General features: G+C 43.7%; 1 protein-coding gene across 1 annotated transcript; it reads left to right on the top strand.

The window, feature by feature from the left end:
* Window positions 1–2,323: 2,323 nt before the first annotated feature.
* LOC130123415 (zinc finger protein 236-like) lies at window positions 2,324–16,173 on the top strand. Its single transcript, XM_056292567.1, has 3 exons — window positions 2,324–2,868; window positions 12,764–12,824; window positions 14,856–16,173. The coding sequence occupies exons 1-3, from the start codon at window positions 2,494–2,496 to the stop codon at window positions 15,803–15,805; spliced, it is 1,386 nt and encodes a 461-aa protein (XP_056148542.1). The 5' UTR covers window positions 2,324–2,493; the 3' UTR covers window positions 15,806–16,173.
* Window positions 16,174–25,324: the final 9,151 nt, after the last annotated feature.

Below are 25,324 nucleotides of genomic sequence, written 5' to 3'. Positions count from 1 at the left end.
TAGGGGGTAAGGTGTTTGACATAACCAAATCTATATATTTGGAAAATAAGTGCAGAGTAAAACTTGGTGACAAAAGAACAGAATACTTCACTCAAGGGCGTGGGGTGAGACAGGGCTGCAGTTTGAGTCCAACCGTGTTCAATATCTACATCAATGAGTTAGCGGTGTTAACAGGAACAATCTGCAGCTCCTGGCCCCACCCTAAAAAACACAGAAGTTAAATTCTTGCTCTATGCAGATGACCTGGTGCTGCTGTCACCCACAGAACAGGGTCTGCAGCAGCATCTGGATGTGCGACAGAAATACTTTCAGAACTGGGCTCTGACAGTAAACTTAAAAAAGACAAAAAGTATGATCTTCCAGAAGAAGCCCAGGTGTCAGGAAAATAGACACCTATTTACTCTAGGTAACACTGCCCTAGAGCACAGGTTAAATTATGATTACCTGGGACTGAGGGTCAGTGCCTTGGGAAGCTTTGGTCTAGCAGTGAATACACTTAAAGAGAAAGCCCAAAGAGCTTTCTATGCAATAAAAAGAACATTCTATAAAACAGACATCCCGATTAAAATGTGGTCCAAAATCTTTGACAGTGACCTCCTGCCCATTGCAGTATATGGAAGTGAAGTATGGGGTCCACTCAGTCAGCAAGACTACACAAGATGGGACAAACATCCAATAGAAGCCCTGCATGCAGAGTTCTGTTGAAACTTGCTAAATGTACAAAGGAAAACACCAACAAATGCATGCAGCACAGAATTAGGCCGTTTCCCATTGAAATTGAATACCCCAAAACGATCACTTAAATTCTGGATGCACCTTAAACCAAGTCCCCACGACTCATTGCAATTTAAAGCATTCCAGATCCAAGAGGTAAGAAAGAGTCCCCTAACTCAGCTGGTTGTGAAACTAACTGACCCCGTAACCACTAATATAGATGAGTTTCAGACTAGCACTGCTAACCAACCACAGATTAGAGTAAACAAAATAATCAAGCAATGCAAAAACTCATATTTGGAACATTGGGATATAGAAACAAAATTACAACACGAATTAGAATGTTACTGGGCCCTAAATAGAGAATACAGACTGGCTGACTGTCTGTCCACTGTCAGAGACAGTCAGCAGAGACACATCCTGACCAAGTACAGGCTCACTGACCACAGTCTAGCCATTGAAAGGGGCAGACACAAAAAATATTGGCTACCAAAAGAGCAAAGACTATGTGATCACTGTACGGCAGGTGAGGTCGAGACAGAGATGCACTTCCTGCTAAATTGTGAAAAATTCCAGAACATAAGAGAAAAATACCAGGAGAAAGTTGAAAACCAGATTTCAAATTTTCTCCCCCTGGATGAGAAAGAACAATGGCCACTTATTTTAGGAGAGGGCCAAAGTGCACACCTTGCAGCACAATATGTGTCAGAATGCCACAGCCTTGGGTCAGTGAGTGACCAAAACACTGTCAGTTACTGTCAGTTGCTGTTCAAGTGCTGTTCTATGTTTCTGCCAGATCTGGGTATTCCTCTTTTTTATTGTTTTATTTAGTGCTGTTGACCTGATTTGCTTTGGTAACATTATAATTAATGCAGTCACGCCAATAAAGCATCACTGAATTGAAAAAAATTGAAAAGAAATTGAGAGAGAGAAAGAGCGAGTCTGTCTGTATGCATATTTGTTAACATTTGTTATTTGTACAATGCTTTGGCAGTACTTTATTTTGTTATGGTCATGCTGATAACGCAATTTGAAAATTTTTTTGAGAGAGAGAGAGAGAGTTAGAGAGAGAGAGAGAGAGAGAGAGAGAGAGAGAGAGAGAGAGAGAGAGAGAGAGAGAGAGAGAGAGAGAGAGACATTTTCAATGTTTTCCAAATAATGTTTAGCTTTTTCTCAATGTTTAAACGCTGGCTTTGGCAATATGTACATCATTACGCCACGCCAATAAAGCCATTTGAATTTGAGAGAGAGAGCGAGAGAGAGAGAGAGAGAGAGAGAGAGAGAGAGAGAGAGAGAGAGAGAGAGAGAGAGAGAGACATTTTCAATGTTTTCCAAATAATGTTTAGCTTTTTCTCAATGTTTAAACGCTGGCTTTGGCAATATGTACATCATTACGCCACGCCAATAAAGCCATTTGAATTTGAGAGAGCGAGAGAGCGAGAGAGCGAGAGAGAGAGAGAGAGAGAGAGAGAGAGAGAGAGAGAGAGAGAGAGAGAGAGAGATTTTCATCTCGGCAGACAATTCAAGTAGAACCCCGGGCGGACTTTTATTTTGAAATCAGCGGTGTAACTCCGGAAGTGCGAATTAACAGAGGAGGGAGGGAAAAAAAAACTCCTCCGCTCCTTTCTTCCTTTGTAGCGGAGAGACGTGCGGCTTTGATGACCGCGGAGATCTGAGGGCAGCGGCGTCCATCTCGCGGGCGGGTCTCCGACGCTGCGGTGGCCGTGAGCGGCGCTTCGTTTCGGGCAGGCTGAGACCAGGACGTCGGGGCCGTTCCAGATGGCCGGGGTTGCCGCACACCTCATGAATTCGAGGGTGCTGCACGAGCAGCTGTCCATCATCATGGGGGCGTTGACCAAGGCGGCGGTGGTGGAGATCTGCGAGGTGGTGGACGAAGGGTACGCGGTGCTGCACGCGGAAATAACGAGGAGCCGCCAGGAGAACGAGGACCTGAAGAAGAAGCTGCACCTCATCGAGTCCATCGTGGTCCGCGGCGGCGGCGGCGGCAAGGCGGCCGAGAGCGGGACGGCCGCGGTCTCCGGCGCGGAGGCGGAGGGCGCGCATCGCGGGCCGGACGCGCCGCCGGACACGCGTCAAGCCTCAGACGCGGGGGGGGCAGGCGCGGATCACGGGGCGCGCGGAACCGGACGAGAGGTAAATGAAAGCGCCGCGTTACCTCACCGAAGATGACCAAGCGGTAACGGCGGTGATAACAACGTTGTTGTGTTGTTGTGTTTGTTTGTTTGTTTTCGGTGAACGCTGCTGATCTGAATTCCAGCAACATAAGATAAGCTTTATTGTCATTGCGCGCGCGCACAACGAAATCTCGTTTGGAGACTCTCAGACCAGCAACACCAGACAAGGAAAATTATTTTTTTTTTAAAAACAAACAAGAACAAACAACATTTAGTATAAATAAACGAGGTAGAGAAATTAAGGGAGGTAGCAAAAAATGATAATGAGACGATAAAAGATAGCAGCGGCTTTTACAGCTCACGTTATACCAGTTAGTCCTCAGCAGCTATAGGCAGGTGCGCATGCGTGCGCGCGCGCGCGTGTTAGGGCTGTGTATCGGGGAGAATCTGGCGATACGATACATATCGCGATATATTGCGGTACTGTAAGAAAGGCGATACGTCGCGATTTCATAGGCCTCTGCTCTTTGTGCTGATGCCACTTCCTGTCTCAGTTTACATGTTTGTGTTGGGGTGGAAGAGTCAAATGGCTGAAGATGGATTACAACACTGCTATCTGGCGGTCGTGACGTTACACACAACACAAAATGTTTGTCACGAACCTTTACACGTAAACAATAACAAATCGATATAGTGGTTTTGAGAATCGATACAGTGCCACAAAAGATAATATCGCGATACTCGAGGGTATCGATATTTTTTACACCCCTAGTGTGTGTGTGTGTGGGGGGGGGGGTGGCGGGTGGAGGCCAGCGCCGTGTATAGAGAGTCTGGCCAACTGGCTACACGGGCGCCATATTGCCTACCAATGGGTTGGCAGCCCCATGTTCGCGCTATTCAAAATCGTGCTCATTTCATGATCTCTCAAGCTGCACTTTCAAAGAAATAAGGGAAAACAGAGATGGGGTGCCGGGTGAGGTTCTCAGGCACGGTGGTGTAGCGTCCAGAGTCCATCTGTCTTGTCTGTCCGTCCGTTCGTCCCCCGGTCCGTCCATTAGCTTTTTGTTTCAGCAAGATAATTCAAACAAATCTTGATGCAGTTCAGTGAAACTTGGAACATGGGTCCATGTTGCCAAGATCTTGGACGAGTTCAATATTGGGCAACATCCATTAAGATTCAGTAGGTTAACTGGCCAATCAACGTTCCAGCTATGAATTTGGTTTCAGTGAGACAACTCAAACACATATTCGTGGATTTTAACAAAATTTGGAACATGAGTTCCTTTTGCCATTATCTTGGACAAGTCCGATAATGGGCAAAACTAGGTCATCATAAGCAGGTCAACTGGCACAAAGCTTTAGATTTGGTTTCCACGATATAATGCCAACAAATTGTGATGGATTTCAATGAAACATGGAACATGAATTCATCATGTCAATATCTCGAACGAGTTCGATAATGGGTAAAAGTAAGTCAACATAAGTAGGTCACCCAGCACCTGATTGGTTGCATTTCTTAGCTAACATTACAAAACTTGATGGATTTCCATTAAATTTAGTGTAGACAATCATATGAACCTTGTTTATGATATGTTCTAAAATGTAAGATATTCAAGCAGTCTAAGTAGGTCAGGTGGCACCTGGTTGGTTGAGCTTCTTAGCCCCACAACTTTGGCAAATACTGATGGATTTCCATGGAATTTGGTATAGGGACTTGTATATGAACCTTGTTTTGGACATGCTCCAATATTTTTGATATTCAGAGACAACTGACCGAAAGTTGCCTCACTTTTGACTACTGTTAAATAAGAATTTAACATGACTATTGTGTCTGACACCTTATTAATTGGTTTTATGGCAAAATTAGGCTTAAAGCTTACCCTGTTTTGTGGGTGTAATGTACCATGAATGGATCACTCTGTACATTTCTATTACTAGACTTTGACCCCAACTTGGAGGAAACAAGAATTTATTAGATTAAAAATGTAGACAACATATTGAAGCTATTGAGAAAGTTAAGGCCACACCACTGTGTAAATAATTTTGAGAGGCACTTTATGTATTTTACATCATTCAGTACCAGTACTTAGGGTTCCAGAACTTATGGATTTTCCATCATTTCAATCCCAGTTTCAGAGAACCAGACAATTTTTCCATCCTTGTGTACCAGTAGTCAGAGTAGGTGGTTTAACACCAGATCAGGGGCAGAGGCTATGGTAATAACGTGTTTCACTTATTCAGTCCATGATGAAGGTGATGAGATCAGGAAGAAACCCACCAGTGGTCATCACACAGTCGTAGACACTGAGCAGGGGCCCCTTTACATGTAGATGTACATGTAGATTTCAACCCAAAGAATTTACTCCAGAGATTTCAACCCAAAGAATTTACTCCAGAGACTAGTTTTTATCCACTACACTACCGGTGTGGTGGGTAAACTGGTGGTCAGTACCAGTATTACATATTTTGCAACGTTCAGTAGGCTACTAGTGAATGATGATGAGCAATAATATCAGGGACACATGAGAAATATTAGGCCTACCTGTTTCGAGGTTTAGCCAGTGCAGCATCGGCTCTGTATCAGGGCTCGTCTAGTTTATCTCAACACTACCCACACACTGCCTCGGCTCTGGCTCAGGTCTGTCACACAGTCCATCCCATATGACAATCTGACACTGTTTACACTTGCCTGATTTCTGTCAACGGTTACACATGGCTTTGATGTGCTATACAACTGATTTCCACCCATCAACACCTTACAGACTCTCGGATTGCTCTTGGGAAGTTAGTTTATCGAAAAATCGTAAACACTGAACTTACCGAGCACAAGTAGGAATAAGCTGAGGAGGACCAGCCCAGCCTGCGAATCTTCACAGTCCAGACTGCCCTCCTTTGTGCATCCTGTGGAAATTGATGCATCATACGGCCTTGTCCTGGCCGAGCGGAACAGCCCCAAGCCGCACAACACACCATTTCTCCTTCAACTGCTACAAATCGGCGAGAAATGGGCCGAAAATGCAGGAAAGATCATTGAAATGTCATGATGACAGATCCAGATGTTGGTAGGCAACATGGCACCCGTTAAGCACGTGACAGGCTCTCAGCCAATCACAGCGCATGTTGCAAAGATCAAAGGATGGCCAGACTCTCTCTATACACGGCGCTGATGGAGGCTACAGCTCTGGGGAAGAAGCCGTTCCTCGGGCTGTTAGTCCGGGTTTTGATGGTGCGGTATCTTTTCCCCGATGGCAAGGGAACAAACACACAGTAACCTGGGTGTGTTGTGTCTTTGCTGATGTTGCTGGCTTTTCCCCTGTAGGCGGCCAGCATACACTGCATCCAGCTCAAGGAGCACAGCTCCCACAATCCTCTGTGCTGTCTTTACCACCCGGGCCAAGTCCTTCCTATTCCAATACAGCCAGGTATAACCTTTCCACAAAACTGTCAGGATGTGAAAATAATGGGGAGGGACTTTGAGTTGAATGGGATCAAATATTTCATTCATTCATTCCAAAAGGTTTTTGGAAAAATGTCAGTGAGTACTAAACAGCACAACAAGGTCCAACACACCAATCAATAAAACATGCAAAGTAAAACATACACAACCATGACAAGACCAGACAGTAGTCTCTCATCTCTGGCTGGAGACACCGATGAACAGCTAACAGCAAGGATTAGACAACATGGGGGAAGAAAAAGGAATTAAAGATGTTCAGATATTCCGAACACAAATCACAGGATATGGAAAAGGATATCGAACCAGAAAATAATTTCTTCAACAACATCAATTGTCTACACCATCCTCTCAGCTCCCCCAACAATCCCTTGTTAACTGCCTCCACCAGATAAAAATCTGGATGTCATCAAATCTACTCAAGCTAAATACCAATAAGACTGAGCTCATGGTTGTGACTTCCAAGGCGCTGCTGCAGAAGGTTGGAGATCTTCTCGATGTGGATGGCTGCTCCATCTGCCCATCCCCAGAAGTCTGCAACTTTGTTGTTATTATGGACTCCACCCTTTCATTCCAGTCAAACATCAAATCCGTCACCAAATCTGCTTTCTTTCACCTCAAAAACATCTCCAGACTCCAGCCATTACTCTCAGACTCCGTGGCAGAGACCCTCATCATGCTTTCATCACCTCCCGCCTGGATTATTGCAATGGATTCCTGTCTGGGGTACTGAGCAAATCCTTAAGAAAGGCTTCAGTATGTGCAGAACTCAGCTGCCAGGGTGCTCACCCGCACCGAGCCCTGGCAACACATCACTCCCACCCGTGTCCACCTTCACTGGCTCCCGGTCAAATCCCACATTTCTTATAAAATCCTCCTCCTCACCTATAAATCCCTCCATGCCCTTACCTCCCAGTACCTATCAGACCTCCTCAACCCCTACCATCCCGGAATCTGCGGTCCACAGACACGGGCCTGCTTTCCATCCCCATTTCCATGGGGATAGAGCCTTTAGTATAGCAGCCCCCACCCTTTGGAACTCTATTCCAGCAGATCCGCAACGCTGCTTCTTTGTACAATTTTAAGACTACTGAAAACCTACCTTTTTACTAAGACCAATTTCTGTCATCTTTCAGATGAGACAAAGAGAACAAATCTCTCTGACCAAGGCACTCCGTGTAATTAAAATGTCTTTATTGGAACTTGGACATATCCAAAAAGGACCTAAAAATGCCCACGCGTAGCGGCTCGGGCCTTCTTCAGGGCATAGTGAGACAAAACAGGGGTGAATGGTTTATATTACTTAACTACAGAGAGGACTGAGCACGCCACTAACTCCAAACACATGTCTGTCATCTTTGTTTTAATCTTTTTTTTTTCCTTATCTAGTGTAAAGTGTCCTTGGGTTCCTTGAAAGGTGCTATACAAAACTATGTTGTTGTTGTTGTTGTCTATACTACAGTGATGATCAGTTTAACACGATAGTCAACTCGGATCATAAAATTTCAATTATCCACATAAACAGCAAAAGCCTATATGCCAACTTCCAAAACATCAGACTATCTAAGTCACTTCAAGAATCCATTCAACATAATAGCTGTATCTGAAACATGGATTAGCCCTGACAGAGGTGTTGACTTTGAGTTAGCCGGATATGAACTGTCTTATAAGAAAGAACGGGAGGAACAAAATGAAGGGAGGGTGCTTTGTATGTGAGCAACGGACTCAATTACAAGGTGGTAGAAGTTATGTCAACAGCTGTCGATGATGTGCTGGAATGTATCACAATTGAAATCTGGAAAAAAGAAGAATGTAATCGTAAATTGTGTATATACAGATTACTGGGATCAAATATTGAAATATTTAAGGACTGGATAAAAGAAACGTATTCAAAATCAACACAAAAGGATGTGTTATAAGAATATTGTCAAAACAATATCACAGCACCGCCATATTCCTTCACACCCTGGTTGCATCCCGTATTGACTACTGCTGTTCTATCCTCTTTTGTGTTCCCCTCAAGTGTCTTCATAAACTTCAATTGGCCCAGAATTCAGCTGCCCGTATCATTACCAGAACTCCTTCCATAGATCATATCACTCCTGTTCTTCAGCAACTCCATTGGCTCCCCTTTAAATACCGTATTGACTTCAAGATCCTTTTAGGCCCTTAATAACCTAGCTCCTTCATATCTTTCTGAACTCCTTCATATCCTGCTGCACTCTCAGATCCTTTTCTCCTCTCCAACTCACTACACCTCGGCCCGCTTGACTACCATGGAGTCTAGAGCCTTCAGTCATTCTGTCCCCCGCCTATGGAACTCTCTCCCACAAGACATTCACAACATTGACTCTCTTTTAACCTTCACATCCCATCTCAAAATGTACCTTTCAAACTGGCATATTCAGTCTGATCCACGCTTCACTGAGTTTTGTGCAGATGATGATTTTATACTTATCTGTTGTGTTGACTTTTTATTGTCTACCCTGCTTTGTTTTGACTTTATGTGGTCTGATACAGTGCTGCTTGTTTTTTTACTGTGTTCTGTAAGGTGTCCTTGAGTGCTCTGAAAGGCGCCCACAAGTAAAATACATTATTATTATAATTATTATGTTCATATGTGGGGATTTCAGTATGGACCTGTTAAATCCAAATAAGCACATTAAGACAGAAGAGTTCATTAACACAATATATAGTTTGGTTTTATATCCTAAAATCACTAGACCTAGCAGAATCACACCACACTGTGCCACCTTAATAGACAATATAGTCACAACATTATAAAAGGCCACACAGAGAGTGGGCTTGTATTAAATGACATCAGTGACCATCTACCAGTTTTTACTGTCTATGACTGTGATTTTAGGAACAACAAAGTTCCCACCAACATTTAATATGTAAGAGTAAGAACAGAGGAATCCATGAATGCTTTCAAAAATGAATTACTAACACATAACTGGAATATAGTGTACTGTGGAGGATGACAGAAAGGAGACAAGACCAGTTGTCCTTTTGACCACACAGCTGTGGAGTCATTTCCTCCAGCAAACTTCAAGTGAACAGCTGACAATGACAACAATCATCAAAAGCTCAACCTCGCGTCTACCCATAATCCCCCCTGCTAACCCCTGAACCCACTGTCTTAAAGGGACAGTCTCTGGTCCACTTCGGGAATATCTAACCTGGCTAAAGTAGGTCACTACAATACAAAGAAAAAGACGCTGACAAAGCTTACGATTCATTCCCAAACATATTTCAACCCTTATATGACGAAAATTGCCCAATAAAACAATTCAACAGTAAACGGAAATATAAAGATAGTCCATGGATCACAAAGGGACTACGTAACACTTGTCATAAAAAATAAGCTCTATAAAGAATTCATAAAGCACAGAACAACTGAAGCAGAAATAAAATACAAAAAAAGAAAGAAAAACAAGCTAAGTAACATTATGAGGATATGCAAGAAGGAATACTATGATAAAGAATTAGAGACCAATACAAAACAACACCAAAGGTATAGGGAATGTGTTGAACAGTACTATTAGAAACGGATCTAGAACCCCAAGCTGCCCTCAATACTTTACATCCATCCATCCATTATCCGAACCGCTTATCCTGCTCTCAGGGTCGTGGATCTAGAACCCCAAGCTGCCCTCAATACTTTACATCCATCCATCCATTATCCGAACCGCTTATCCTGCTCTCAGGGTCGTGGGGATGCTGGAGCCGATCCCAGTCATTGGGCGACAGGCGGGGAGACACCCTGGACAGGCCACCGGGCCATCACACAGGGCCGACACACACATTCATACCTAGGGACAGTTTAGTACGGCCGATTCACCTGACCTACATGTCTTTGGACTGTGCGAGGAAACCGGAGCCCCCGGAGGAAACCCACACAGACACGGGGAAAAACATGCAAAATTTACACAGAGGATGACCCAGGACGACCCCCAAGGTTGGACTACCCCGGGACTCGAACCCAGGACCTTTTTGCTGTGAGGCGACCGCACTAACCACTGCGCCACCGTGCTGACGTGGTCAATGGCTTCAACAGATCCTTTGTAAATGTGGGCCCAAAACTGGCAGGAAAAATCAATGACACCCAAACAATCACTGAGGGCAATGATAGTGAACATGGGGACAGAAATCCAAGTTCCATTTTTCTTAGAGCAGTAGAAGAGAAGGAAATCGTGGACATTTTAAACAAATGTAAGAACAAAAAAATCTGCCGACTGGAATGATACTGACATGACAATAGTTAAGAAAGTAATCAAAGGTATTGCTAAACCATTCACGTGCATCTATAACATGTCCTTTCAATCTGAAGTTCCAAGCAAAATGAAAATAGCAAAAGTTATACCCCTATATAAAACCGGAGATAGACAACAATTTACTACCTACTACTTTACTAAGGACTAATGGATCTGCTGAGTCCCTCACCATTTTTAAGGAGAAACTAAAGACCCAGGTCCTTCTTGAACATCTCCACACCTGATGGTAATAAAAAATAAATAAAATTGCTTCTATGCACCAGATTCTATGCAATGTCATAGGCCGTTGCGTACACCCAACAACACCGCCATGCTCCCTCACACCCTGGTTACATCCCGTATTGACTACTGCAATACTATCCTCTTTGTTCTTCCCCTCAAGTGTCTTCATAAACTTCAACTGGTCCAGAATTCAGCTGCCCGTATCATTACCAGAACTCCTTCCATAGATCACATCACTCCTGATCTTCAGCAACTCCGCTGGCTCCCTGTTAAATACCACATCGACTTCAAGGTCCTGCTCCTCACCTTTAAGGCCCTTAATAACCTAGCTCCTTCATATCCTGCTGCACTCTCAGATCCTCTTCTGCTCTCCAACTCACTACACCATCAGCCCGCTTTACCACCATGGGGTCTAGAGCTTTCAGTCATTCTGCCCCCTGCCTATGGACCTCCCTCCCACAAGACATTCACAACACGGACTCTCTTTCAACCTTCAGATCCCATCTGAAAACACACCTTTTCAAACTGGCATATTCAGTCTGATCCACGCTTCACCGAGTTTTGTGCAGATGATGATTTTATACTTATCTGTTGTGTTGACTTTTTATTGTCGACCCTGCTTTGTTTTGACTTTATGCTGTCTGGTACAGTGCTGCTTGTGTTTTACTGTGTTCTGTAAGGTGTCCTTGAGTGCTCTGAAAGGCGCCCACAAGTAAAATACATTATTATTATTATACGCATTGCCTTTGTGCACGGTCTGTTGACACCTCTGTGCTATCGGACTCGAACCTAGTTTTTTTTTTTTCTTATTTGCATTGTTGTCTCCTGACCACATCCTTACTTGTGTTGTATTAACCCTCAGATGTACGTCGCTTTGGATAAAAGTGTCTGCTGAGTGAAATTGTAAGAGTAGGGGAGAAGGGGTAGGGGAAAATAAGTGTATACTTCCTCCTACTCCTTTTCCAACATGCAACACAATAATCTGATGCATGCGAAGATTTGTTCGCTGAGTTTTATGTGCGGATTTGTTGATCACTTCAGATTATTGGCGACGGGTTATCTGTATGTTATATCCTGCTTATTTACATGTTCCAAATAAATCATTCATTCAGTCAAAGTTGGGAGTACTGTACAATACAATATAAGATTATTATCTTTGATTACAAATGAGTTAATAACATTGTGTGTTAAGTTAGAAATGTAACACTCTGCCGCTGTAGCAGAGATTGCTTGATAAAATAACGACACCAGAGCCGGAGACAGAGTTGAGGGCTGCAACCCCCCCCCCCCATCATCGAAGGACCTTTCACAAAATTTGTTTTCAGTCTTTTAAATGGCTTTTAACTCTGTTGTCTCGGGGGAGAGCGCCCTCCTCTGTTCCTCTCCCTGAGGATTCTTCCTATTTTTTCTCCCTGTTAAAGGGTTTTTAGGGAGCTGTTCCTTATCCGATGGGAGGGTCTAAGGACAGGATGTTGTGTGGCTGTAAAGCCCACTGAGGCAAATTTGTTATTTGTGATATTGGGCTATATAAATAAAATTGACTTGACCCGACTTAATGGGTTGTTGTGCATTGTGTTAATTTTATTAATTATATTGTTAGTCCTATTTTACTAAGTGTTTGCATTGCATTAACTTTCATCGCATTTTATTTATTCATTGTGTTTTGAATAATAACTTTATTTGTATACCACTTTTCAAAAGTTGCAAAGTGCTTCACAGAGCAAGATAAAATACTATACTGTCAAGAACAGAAAAAAATCAACAAAAACAAACCGATATAGTTTAGTAAACGAGATTTCGTCTAACGAAAATTCTGATTATACATAGCAAAGAAAAGTAAAAAAGTAAGTTAGTAATACATTTGTTCGTAATGTGTTATTAATGGATTTGTTTCATAGATTTATTTGATCATAATGGAGATATGACATCAATATATTCTTTGTTCATATACTTCTTTTCAGATTCCAGATGTGGTGTTAATAAAGGATGAGGACTCCGACAGTAACGGCACTTTTGAAGAAGGTTGGTATCAGATTCATACTGGCCCCAAAATGCACAAAGTAAATGGAAAAAAAACATTCTGAATGGAGATGTAGGTTGGTGGCTAGCAGCGAGCATCTGTACTGGCATGCTGGATTAGCCAAAGACCTAACGATCTGAGGCAATCTGTGTAACTGTCAAAAGGAAGAACATACTCCATCCATCCAAACCGCTTATCCTGCTCTCAGGGTCACCGGATGCTGGAGCCTATCCCAGCAATCATTGGGCGGCAGGTGGGGAGACACCCTGGACAGGCCGCCAGGCCATCACACAGGGACCACACACACACACACACACCTAGAGATAACTTAGTATGGCCGATTCACCTGACCTCCATGTCTTTGGACTGTGGGAGGAAACCAGAGCCCCTGGAGGAAGCCCACACAGACACGGGGAGAACATGTAAACTCCACACAGGACGACCCCCAAGGTTGGACTACCCCGGGGCTCGAACCCAGAACCTTCCTGCTGTGAGGTGACTGTGCTAACCACTGCGCCACCGTGCCGCCAGAGGAACAAACTGTTTTACTTTTCTTTCTTTTTTTAACTTTTAACTTTTTACTACTGTATTGATCCCCGTGGGGAAATTCTTCCTCTGCATTTAACCCATCCTAGCTGTGTAGCTAGGAGCAGTGGGCAGCTGCCGTGCAGCACTCGGGGACCAACTCCAGTTCATCTTGCCTTGCTCAGGGGCACAGGCAGGAGTTTTAACCCTAACATGCATGTCTTTTTGATGGTGGGAGGAAACCGGAGCACCCGGAGGAAACTCACCGCAGACACGGGGTGAACATGCAAACTCCACACAGAAAGGACCTGGGAGGACCCCCAAGGTTGGACAACCCCGGGGTTCGAACCCAGGACCTTCTTGCTGTGAGGCAACCGCAGTAACCACTGCGCCACTGTACCGCCCTAGTGCTAATAAAGCCCCAGATATAGGTAACCTGTGGTTAAAGACAAGACTACAAAGTACTATGGGTTAAAGCATAGGCATTTTAAGCACTTGGATCTTTTACTTTGATAATTATCAAAGTATTTATGCACTAATTGTAATTAGTGCATAAATAAAATCTTTGAAAAAATGCGCTGAAGGGCATTTTCTTTCTAACTCGGTTCTGTATGTATGTTTGAATATGGAGGCCGTTCTTCAGCTGCACAAAATAAGTACTTGCAAAATCCTCTTTTTTTGCTGAATGGGGGCAGATTGTTATTCTTATTGTTGCCCTCCTGTATGTTGTTTTGCATTTTATCTGCTGTTCACTGCTCTTCAATTGTAGCACATTGAGAAGTCAACGCTATCACTGATAACGTGTTATGATAGCGCTTTACATTAAGTGCATGTAATAAGTGTTAGTTAATAGGTAATAAGGCCCTTAATAGTCAAAACTTATATTTTGTGGACTATCAAAATTCTTTTAATACACCCCCCCCCCATTTTCTCCCCAATTGTACTTGGCCAATTACCCCACTCTTCCGAGTCGTCCCGGTCACTGCTCCACCCCCACTGCCGATTCCCCAGTTCCCCCTCCCCCCTGAACAGGCGCCCCGACAGACCAGAGGAGGCGCTAGTGCAGCGAGCAGGACACATACCCGCAGACACGGCCAATTGTGTCTGTAGGGACGCCCGACCAAGCCGGAGGTAACGCGGGGATTCAAACCGCAAACCCCGTGTTGGTAGACAACGGAATAAACCGCTACTCTACCCGGACGCCCCAGTTCTTTTAATTATTTTTAATCATGAGGGTCCTTAGATGGTTTGTGTAGATTTTTATGCAAACTGGAATTCCAACCTAAGACAAGTATAGAAAATTTAAGTTTTGCTTATTTTGCAAGCGCCTCCTAGTGGCCGAAAATGTGTTTATGTTGCTAATAACACATAAAAATGTTAATATGCATTTTATAAAGTCTTATAAGGGCCTTATTACCTATTGACTAACACTTATTACGTGCACTTAATGTAAAGCATTAACCATATTATTATTATTAATTTATTATTGTCACTTCCTCTTCTCTCAGATAGCAAAACATCTTCGGATGGAGGAGCAGGCGTGGTGTTGGCCACCTCAGCCCAGATAAGAAAGAAGAAGAGACATTGGTCAGGGAGCGAGGAGGTGGTCTGCGTGGTGGAGACGTCCTCCGAGCAACGCCCACTGCACAGCCCATCACTGAAACTCAACTTGGGGAACCAGAAGAAGCTGGTGTCCCAGTACACACTGGACTCTCCTCACAGCGAGCCCGGCTGCTCTGGCCAGCTGCTGGGGGAGGAGAGGGAGGCAGGGGGGTCGGTTCACTCCTACTCCTCAAAGATGGATCTGGATGTCCAGGACTTCTCACTGGTCTCTCCAGCGTCAAACACAAACAGACACGTGGCTTATTTCGGAGGTCACGGAGGAACCGACACCCTGATTGAGGCTCCATCTCCAACAAACAAAGGCGAGTTGGACCTCAATTTGACATGGACCAAACCGACAAAAAGCCAAATGGCTTTTGCCCACTTCCACCAGAGCAAAAGTATGGACAGCGACGCCTTTGGGCTCAAGCTGGTAAACATTGTGGGCTCGACGAAGCCCACTGACTGCCAGCTGTCGGAGGGCAGCAACTCAACGTTGGAGTTCGATGAGGCAGATGTGATGAACTTTGGCCTTTACAGGGACCCGTCCGGCCGGCCATCGCACTGCATCGGCCAGCCGGGCGTCAATACCAAGGGGAAGCGTTTTGTCTGCGCTGTCTGCAGCAAGACTTACGCCACGCTGCAGAATCTTGAAGTTCACACGCGCATCCACACGGGGGAGCGTCCATTCAGCTGCCCCCAGTGTGGGAAGAAATTCACCCAGTCGGCTCACCTCAAGTCACACCTCAGCGTTCACTCCGGGGAGCGGCCGTACTCCTGCTCACTCTGCTCCAAAAGTTTCATCGTCAAATACAGCCTCAAGTTACACATGAAGAAGTGTCACGCCGCCATTTGAACGGTCTGTTGAAAACAAATGGTTTCACTCTGCAAACACTGTTTATTCTGTTTTTTTTTTCTCATATAAACAAATTCTTTTGTTACTCATAATCCACCAACCACTGGTTCGTAAGATCAAGGTGATTTCATGTTTGGAAGGTACAGGTTTTAAAGAAACGGCAAACTTTTGCGAAATGTTTCAAGTTTTACTCTGTGATCCTTTTGTAAGCATAAGTGTTTTTTGTAAAATAGTGGATACCTTATTTTGAAACTGAAAACTTTATTATACTATTATAGTAGGTTATCAATGACAGTACACCCTCTTCTGTTTAGAAGTGACTTATACACTGAAAATATAACCTGAAAGAGTAATGAATATGTAATAAAGACAAGTCAAATGTCATGTGCATCTTCTGTTCCTTCATCAGGTGTTGGGTACAGTCAGGCACAGCAGTTCGGTACCTTAACCTGAGAGATATTCAAGAATTTGTTCCAAAATAAATGTAGGATGCTAATAAATGTAAACACCTTTGCAATGGGCGGCAAATTCAGTCAGGAATCTCTTGCTGACTGCTACGTATATGATTTGGAGACAGTGGCACTGATGAAAAGACAGGAGGTGGAGCTGGAGGTGGCAGAGTTGAAGATAAGATTTTCATTGGGCGTGACGAAGAAGGACAGGATTAGGAACGAGTATATTAGAGGGACAGCTCAGGTTGGGCGGTTTGGGGACAAAGCAAGTGAGGCAAGATTGAGATAGTTTGGACATGTGTGGAGGAGAGATGCTGAGTATATTGGGAGAAGGATGCTGAATATGGAGCTGCCAGGGAAGAGGAGAAGAGGAAGGCCAAAGAGGAGGTTTATGGATGTGGTGAGGGAGGACATGTACGGTGGCTCAGTGGTTAGCACTGTTGCCTCACAGCAAGAAGGTCCAAGGTTCGAACCCTGGTCCTTTCTGTGCGGAGTTTGCATGTTCTCCCCGTGTCTGCGTGGGTTTTCTCCAGGTGCTCCGGTTTCCCCCACCATCAAAAATACATGCATGTTAGGGTTAATACTCCAGTCTGTGCCCCTGACAGAGGCATGGCAAAATGAACTGGAGTTGGTCCCCGGGTGCTGCACGCCAGCTGGCTGCCCACTGCCTCTAGCTACACAGCTAGGAAGGGTTAAATGCAGAGGAAGAATTTCCCCACGGGGATTAATAAAGTAATAAAGTAAATAAATAAAATAAAAAAGCAGGTGGCTGGTGTGACAGAGGAAGCTGCAGAGGACAGGAGGAGATGGAACCGGATGATCCGCTGTGGTGACCCCTAACGGGAACAGCCAGCAGTGGTGGTAGAATTTCTTGCTGACTGTTGCCTTACTGAGTACGTGAGTCTATGCACCTATCCGATATCACGTAACTTATTAGCCCCGAAACGGGACCAACTTTAAAGTCGTTTCGCCCGCATAAAACGGCCATTTTCCCCAGAAATCAATTCTTCGTTGCCGCTCAAAAACAGCCTACACAGCAAGTTGTGCTGTGTTGCCACTGGCAGCTACTGTTTTAGAGCGGCAAAGAAGAATTGGTTTCCAGTAATTTACTGTAACGCTAACAAAATGTCAGCAACTTGGGAATATTTTACACTGCAACACACCAGTAAAACAGCAACGTGTACAGTATGCAAGGGTCTAGTTTTGAGGGGTGACACTGGTGTTGCCCATTTCAACACCAGCAATCTTATAAAGCATTTGAAGACGCATCATGCGAAAGAGCACGATGAGTTCAACGAGGCAGAGTGGGGGGGGGGCATCAACAAGGCAGAGTGGGGGGGGCATCAACAAGGCAGAGTGGGGGGGGCATCAACAAGGCAAAGGGGGGGGCACAAACTGCAGCAGCAAACGTTGGAAACCGCATTCCAACGACGCCCAAAAGCGACAAAGATAACCGACAAACGAGCTCGACAGTTTCTCTTCAAAGTGCGGCACTGCGAGCAAAACGAATTCCATGGGTCACATACTGGCACGTCAATCGCCGAAACAGATGAAGGGATGCTGGTAAAACGGAACATCCCCAAGTCCAATGTCCATGTTGTTTTGTGCGACAATGCAAGTAACATTAAGAAAGCGGTGGACGTGTTGATTTTGGGACGCTTCGCCCACTCGATCCAGCTGGTGGTGCACGAAGGGTACAACCACAACAAAGTGAGAATGATGCCCTGGCAAATGCTAGAAAGATAATTGGCCACTTTAAACACTCGCCACTGGCTGCTACACACCCGGAGGATATCCATAAAGATTTCCAAATGCCCAGCAAACATCTGCACCAAGATGTGGTGACGAGGTGGAACAGCACGTTTTATATGGTCGAGAGTCTACTGGAGCAGACCCAATCGATTTCATCATATGGCGCCGACCACGACCTGCCAGCAACCCTGACAGCCAACCAGTGGGCTTCGCTGGAGAAAACCATCGCTGTTCTGGCACCATTTGAAGAACTGACCAGACAGATTAGCTCCTCCACCTCCCCTGCAGCTGAAGTTATCCCCTCGGTCACGGTGCTAAAATGGCTGCTTGCTCAGGAGAACCAGGGGGACATGGGTATAAAAATGATGAAAACTACCCTTCCAGAGGCTGTCAAGATTCAGAACCATCGAGCATGACCCATTGTATGCAGTTGCCACTCTCTTGGCCCCGCATTTAGAAGACAGGTATGTCTAAGAGTCCATCCATTATCCAAACTGCTTAACCCCCGCGACTCCCACGACTCTCAGGGTCGCGGGGATGCTGGAGCCTATCCCAGCAGTCATTGGGCGGCAGGCGGGGAGACACCCTGGACAGGCCGCCAGGCCATCACAGGGTTCTACATGAAGTGCTATCTGAAAAACTTTCAGTTTCCCTAAGCCCTGAAAACAGTCTTTGTATTTCTTCTGTAACTCTGCTATGAAGTCTGCTGTCTTTTTTGGCTGAATGGTGTTCACAGTATGATTATTAAATGTAATTGCCCATATTATAATCAAAACTTAGAAATGGTGTTCTAGATATCTAGACATTGCATTATTTTATGCACGTGCATCATATGAATTACTATTGCATGAACTAATGTCTGTCACCATCAAGTGCTACTGTGGAGGAAACATTATTTTAGACATTTATTATTTTTATGTTATTTCAGATACTTCACAAGTGCAGACAGCACCAAGCATGCAAAATATACACTGACGCAAGAGGTGCAGAAAAGGGGAGTCATTGAAGAAGACCACAACTGAGGCTGAAGAGCCAGCGCATTTAAAAATCCCATGTATAGAAGCACAGCCAAGAAGCAGGAGCAGCAGCAGAAATAGCAGCTTGAAGGGCCTGTTTGAGGAAATCCTGCAGGAGCATGATGAGGAATGTGGGGCGAGTAGCACAAGCACACAAGTTCAAATACAGACTTATTTGACAGAGAAAACTATCCCGTGCTCAGACAGCCCATTCCAGTACTGGGGAAGCAACCTAGTTCAGTTTCCCACCCCGGCTGCCACTGCTGCAAAACTTCTCTGTGCTCCTTGTACCAGTGTGGGTAGTGAGAGACAGTCCAGCGCAGCCTCCAACATTGTTGATGCAAGGAGGAACAGAGGAGAGAGCGGAAATGCTCATCTTCTTGAAGAGCCTGCCATTGCTCTTGAAACTATGAGCAGTACTAAGTTGCTAATGCAATGTGTAGCCTACTTGTTTCAACTGATTTTGTTTACTGTGTAGCAGTTGCCCTTTTGTTTTACACTTTAATTGTAATTCTTTATTTTTGAATGTTTCATTTTTAAGTTGATGTTGCACTACTGTTTACTGTTACTGCACTATTTAAATTTTAAATTTTACTAAATTGTGGCTGCACTTTAAGAGTTTTTTAAAGGAATTGTCATTTATTCCTAGATTTATTTATTTGTGCTCTTTTTCAGTTATGACTGTCAAACTAGATAATAAAAGAAAATTCTATGGCATTTATTCTCTGTGACTGCAGAAATAGGCTCCAGCATCCCGCAACCCTGAGAGCAGGCTAAGCAGTTAAGATAATGGATGGATGTATTTGTTCATGTCTTACAAAGGGTTTAACCTGAGCCAGGCCATACAACAATGATAGCAATCATCGCATTCATACTGGGTTAGTAGTATACAGATGTTAAAATGTTTATATATATATAACTTTGTTAAAAGAAACACTAACAGTAGGAATAGTGCTCAACAAATAAGGAGCTAAACTGGTTTATATATATATATATATATATATATATATATATATATATATATATAGGTATAACAACCTTAACCAAAACAAAACTCTGATACTGAAATTACCAAAATTGTTAAGGCTCTATGTCAAATGTATCATACTGAAGATCTTATATTTGGTGGTGACTTAAATATGGTGATTGATGAATGGCTTGATAGAACTCCTTCAAAATATCAGGGACACCATTATAATCCTGTTACTTGATTTCTGTAGTGTGTTTAAATTGAAAGATGCATGGCGCACTGACACTCCTAATACCCAAATTTTCACATGGTTTAAACCCAATGGTTCCATCAAATCCACGGTGGATTTTTGCTTAGTTTCCAAAAATAGGCCTACATGGGAGTCAAATTCTATAATTTCCGCAGGACACCTAACAGATAACAGATCCCTGTATGGTTAAACTTATTCTTAAACCCACCAACACATGTTTAAGGAAACAATGATACTGGAAATGTAACTCAAACCTCCTACGGAGTGAGTCTTTTTGTCAAGAAATTAGAAAAATGATCAATGATATAATTTGAAGATCCAAATTTTTCAACTTATAGAGATAAATGGGAGTATTTAAAATACAAGGTACGTCAGATCTCCGTAGCAACGAGCAAATTATTAAGCAGGGACAGTAAAAAAAAAGAAGAAGAAATGGAAGTCATTAAAAAAAAAAATCAACGATATCTGTAATAAATCCCCCACTAAGTGAGAATGACAAACAAAAACGTGTTCTCCTGCAGTCCTCGCTAGACAACATTTACATTACTAAAGCCAAAGGAGCATATATAAGGTCAAGGGTGAAATGGATAGAGGAGGGTGAAAGAAGTTAAGCATATTTCTGTAGATTAGAAAAAAAGAGAGACAAGAGCGGAATGCTGCAACAGCAGTGCTAAGCAATAATCAAGAATGTACAGACCCTGATAAGATCTCTAAGGAAATTTTCCAATTCTACAGTAAACTTTACTCTTCTTTTTATTCATGTACAGATGCTGATGCTTTCTTTGAGCACATTAAGGAATTGGTCCCTAAAATACACAAGAGCTTCAAAAATGTATGTGACACAGAGATCATTATGGGTGAAGTGGAAAATGCCATGAAATGTTTATCCTTACACAAATCCACGGGTTCGGATGGTTTAACAAGTAATTTCTACAAGCATTTTTGGGACTATCTCAAAGAACTTTTTTCCATATGCTAACAGAAATCTTCAAAACCCAAATTCTTCCAACTACTATGAAACAAGAGATCATCAACCTGATCCCCAAACCTGATAAAGATCCAAAATGAATCAATAATTTAAGACCCATAACCCTGCTTAATAATGACTATAAAATTCTAACTAATATTTATGCGAACAGATTGAAAACCGGTATCATGCAAATTATCTCGGACACACAATTAGGCTTTATAAGAGGACGCTAAATTCATAACAATACACGACTTGTACTTGACTTATTTGATTACCACTATTTGATTGAAGATGAAGGTTTTATCTTTTTCTTATCTGTTTTCTTTTTTAAAGCCTTTGACACAATTGAACACAAGTTTATGTTTCGTACTTTAGAATTGTTTGGGTCAAGAGAATTACTACTAATACTTTCGGATACTCCAGTTAGGAGTCATCACAGCAGATCATCCGGTTCTGTCTCCACCTGTCCTCTGCATCTTTCTCTGTCACACCAGCCACCTGTATGTCCTCTCACCACATCCATAAACCTCCTCTTCGGCCTTCCTCTTTTCCTCTTCCCTGGCAGCTCCATATTCAGCATCCTTCTCCCATTATACCCAGCATCTCTCCTCCGCACATGTCCAAACCATCTCAACCTTGCCTCTCTTGCTTTGGCTCTAAACTGTCCAACTTGAACTGTCCCTCTATTATACTCGTTCCTATTCTTGTCCTTCTTCATCACTCCCAATGAAAATCTTAGCATCTTCAACTCTGCCACCTCCAGCTCCACCTCCTGTCTTTTCGTCAGTGCCACTGTCTCCAAGCCATATAACATAGCTGGTCTCACAACCATCTTGTAAACCTTCCCTTTAACTCTTGTTGGTACCCTTCTGTCGCAAATCACTCCTGACACTCTTCTCCACCCACTCCACCCACTCCACCCTACCTGCACTCTCTTCTGCACTCCCCATTTCTTTGTACAGTTGACCCCAAGTACTTAACCTCATACACCTTTGTCACCTCTACTCCTTGCATCCTCACCATTCCACTGTCCTCCCTCTCATTCACGCATATTTATTCCAACTTGCACCTACTGACTTTCATTCCTCTTCCCTCCAGTGCATACCTCCACCTCTCCAGGCTCTCCTAAACCTGCAATCTACTCTTGCTACAGATCACAATGTCATCCGCAAACACCATAGTCCATGGAGACTCTTGCCTGATCTCGTCCGTCAACCTGTCCATTACCATTGCAAACACGGAAGGGCTCAGAGCCGATCCTTGATGTAATCTGACCGCCACCATGAACCCATCTGTCATTCCAACCACACACCTCACCACTGTCACACCTCCCTCATACATATCCTGCACCACCCCTACATACTTCTCTGCCACTCCCGACTTCCTCATACAATACCACACCTCCTCTCTCAGCACCCTGTCATATGCTTTCTCTAAATCCACAAAGACATAGTGTAACTCCTTCTGACCTTCTCTATACTTCTCAATCAACATTCTCAAAGCAAACATCACATCTGTAGTGCTCTTTCATGGCATGAAACCATACTGCTGCTCACCGATCTTCACCTCTTCTCTTAACCTAGCTTCTATTACTCTTTCCCATATCTTCATGCTGAGGCTGATCAACTTTGTACCTCTGTAGTTGCTACAGTTCTGCACATCACCCTTATTCTTGAAAATTGGTACCAGTATGCTTCTTCTCCACTCCTCAGACATCTTCACTCTCTGAGATTGTGTTAAACAATCTAGTTAAAAACTCCACTGCCATCTCCCCTAAACATCTCCATGCCTCCACAGGTATGTTATCTGGACCAACCGCCTTTCCACTCTTCATCCTCTTCATAGCTGCCCTCACTTCCTCCTTGCTAATCCACTGCACTTCCTGATTCACTGTCCCCACATCATCCAACCTTCTCTTTCTCATTTTCTTCATTCATCAGCCCCTCAAAATACTCCTTCCACCTTCTCAACACACTCTCCTCATTTGTCAGCACATTTCCATCTCTATCCTTGATCTCCCTTACCTGCTGCACAGCCTTCCAAACTTGGTCCCTCTGTTTAGCCAATCAGTACAAGTCCTTTTCTCCATCCTTAGTGTCTGACCTCTCATTCAACTTACCATACACCTTTTCCTTTGCCTTTACCACCTCTCTCTTCGCTTTAAGCTGCATCTCTTTGTTTGGATAAGGAGAAAACTTTATATATTTCGTTAAACTTATTTATAAGGATACTAATGGTACAGTCTTACTACCACAAGATCCATCTGAAAGATTCTTAATTGACAAAGGAATTAAACAAGGTTGTCCCATCTCTCCTCTGCTTTTTATCGCTGCAGCGGAAATGCTCTCCATTCTTGCCAAAAATTCTGATTCTGAAAAATTGACAGTCTTAGGCAAACAGTTGATGATCAACCAACTGGCAGATGATACCATATTCATGAAAAATAGTAATCAAATTCCAAACATTCTCAGTACAATCGATTTCTTCTCCAAGGCATCTGGATTAAGATCAAGCCTTAAAAAAAAAGAGTGAATTACTTCCAATTCATAACTCTCCTCCGACAACAATTCATAATATCTCTGTTAAATCAACTTAGGTATACACAGGACAAAGTATAACACACTGGATAATCTCAACATTTTGAATAATCTAGATAAATGTTGAGACCACGAACTCAGATAAGATTCAGATAAGATCTCTCTCAAAGAGACCACGAAATTTTCTCACAAAAATGGAGTGCATTTCAAGATTCATTTACCCAGCTTACTCGATGTCACTCCCCAAAAAATGCAATGAAAGAAAAAACCAGGTCAACTTAACTTATATTTGGAAAAAAAACACTATATTAGAAAAGGAATTATGGTTAAAGATTTTGAGGAAGGAGGGCTAAAAGCCCTTGACATTGAATGTATTAATGGTACTATCAAAATAAATTGGTTAAGGTCCTTTGTGAAAAATGAAAACGGCTTATGGTTCCGTACCCTAAGCCAAATTTTTGTGACGCTTGGAGACATCAACCTTCTTCTTAGATGTTATTGACCTTAAAAAACTCCCTATCAAATTACCCACGTTTCATCAACAGATATTACTACATTGGAAAATGAGCTACAAGCATAATTTTAGTCCCCATAGCACTCTATTGTGGAATTGCAGGTATGTGGTATTTAGAAATAAATCTTTGTTTAATAGACATTGGCTTGAGAAAGGAATATGGTCAGTGATGCACTTAATGGAAAATACAGGAAAGGTTATATTGTAGTGAATTCGGGGGGCAGTTTGGGAGCCGCTGCAGCCGGGACACAAACCCGGATCTCCCGCACCGTGGGCGACGTTAAACCAGTCGACTAAAGGGTCTGACCCATTAGCCAAGGGCTAGCGAGTCTATTTATCCGTGCATGTTACACTACCCCTCTCCTTCGAGAAGCGCATCCCTGTACTTCAGCATATCAGGTCCCTCACGCCTCTGGGCGCACATGCTTCCGATGGCCTCACCATCCCACTTCTGACACCAATGTAGCGAATTCGGGTGGGGGCAGCCCGGAATCGCAGCTGGGATGCGAACACGGCTCTCCCGCACTACAGGCAACTACGTTAACCAGTCAACTAATGGGGTCGGACCCTTTAGTCGACTGGTTAACGTAGTCGCCCGTGGTGCGGGAGAACCGGGTTCGCGTCCCAGCTGCGGCGGGTCCCGGGCTGCCTCCCAATTTTGCTACAATATCTTATGAGACTTTTTGTTCAAAATTTAACTTAAATGACTGAAAACAATATGATATATGGCAGTATGACAATATGAATAGCTAACTGCTAGCCCATGTAGACCGGCAGTTCCGATAACACCAAGGGCGGTCTGGCGGCAGCCTCACCTGGCGTTGACTGGTGTTTTTGATGTCGTCTTGTGGAGTGCGGGGAGGTGTGTCAAGGGGGTCTGGCTGGGAGAGCTGGCACTGGATCGGCTGGGAGGGCTTGGTCTGCTTCATCCGGTTGCCACAGCGACCAATGCCCATGCCTGGCGTTGCGCCCGAGGAGGAACAGAGAGGGCGGTCTGACAGGACACATAATCGGGGCAGGCTAGGCTAACTGCTAGCCCATGCAGACCGGCGGTTCCG

Source organism: Lampris incognitus, chromosome 14 (genome assembly GCF_029633865.1).
Source record: "Lampris incognitus isolate fLamInc1 chromosome 14, fLamInc1.hap2, whole genome shotgun sequence".
Taxonomy (NCBI): Eukaryota; Metazoa; Chordata; class Actinopteri; order Lampriformes; family Lampridae; genus Lampris; species Lampris incognitus.
This window is presented reverse-complemented; position numbering and strand designations above follow the sequence as displayed.

What these genes read in the sequence shown, in the direction of transcription:
- LOC130123415 (XM_056292567.1), top strand. Translation starts at nt 2,494, where the DNA reads ATGGCCGGGGTTGCCGCACACCTCATGAATTCGAGGGTGCTGCACGAG. An exon ending in CGCGCGGAACCGGACGAGAG is followed by an intron (nt 2,869 to 12,763) that starts GTAAATGAAAGC and finishes ACTTCTTTTCAG; the next exon opens with ATTCCAGATGTGGTGTTAAT. An exon ending in TAACGGCACTTTTGAAGAAG is followed by an intron (nt 12,825 to 14,855) that starts GTTGGTATCAGA and finishes CTCTTCTCTCAG; the next exon opens with ATAGCAAAACATCTTCGGAT.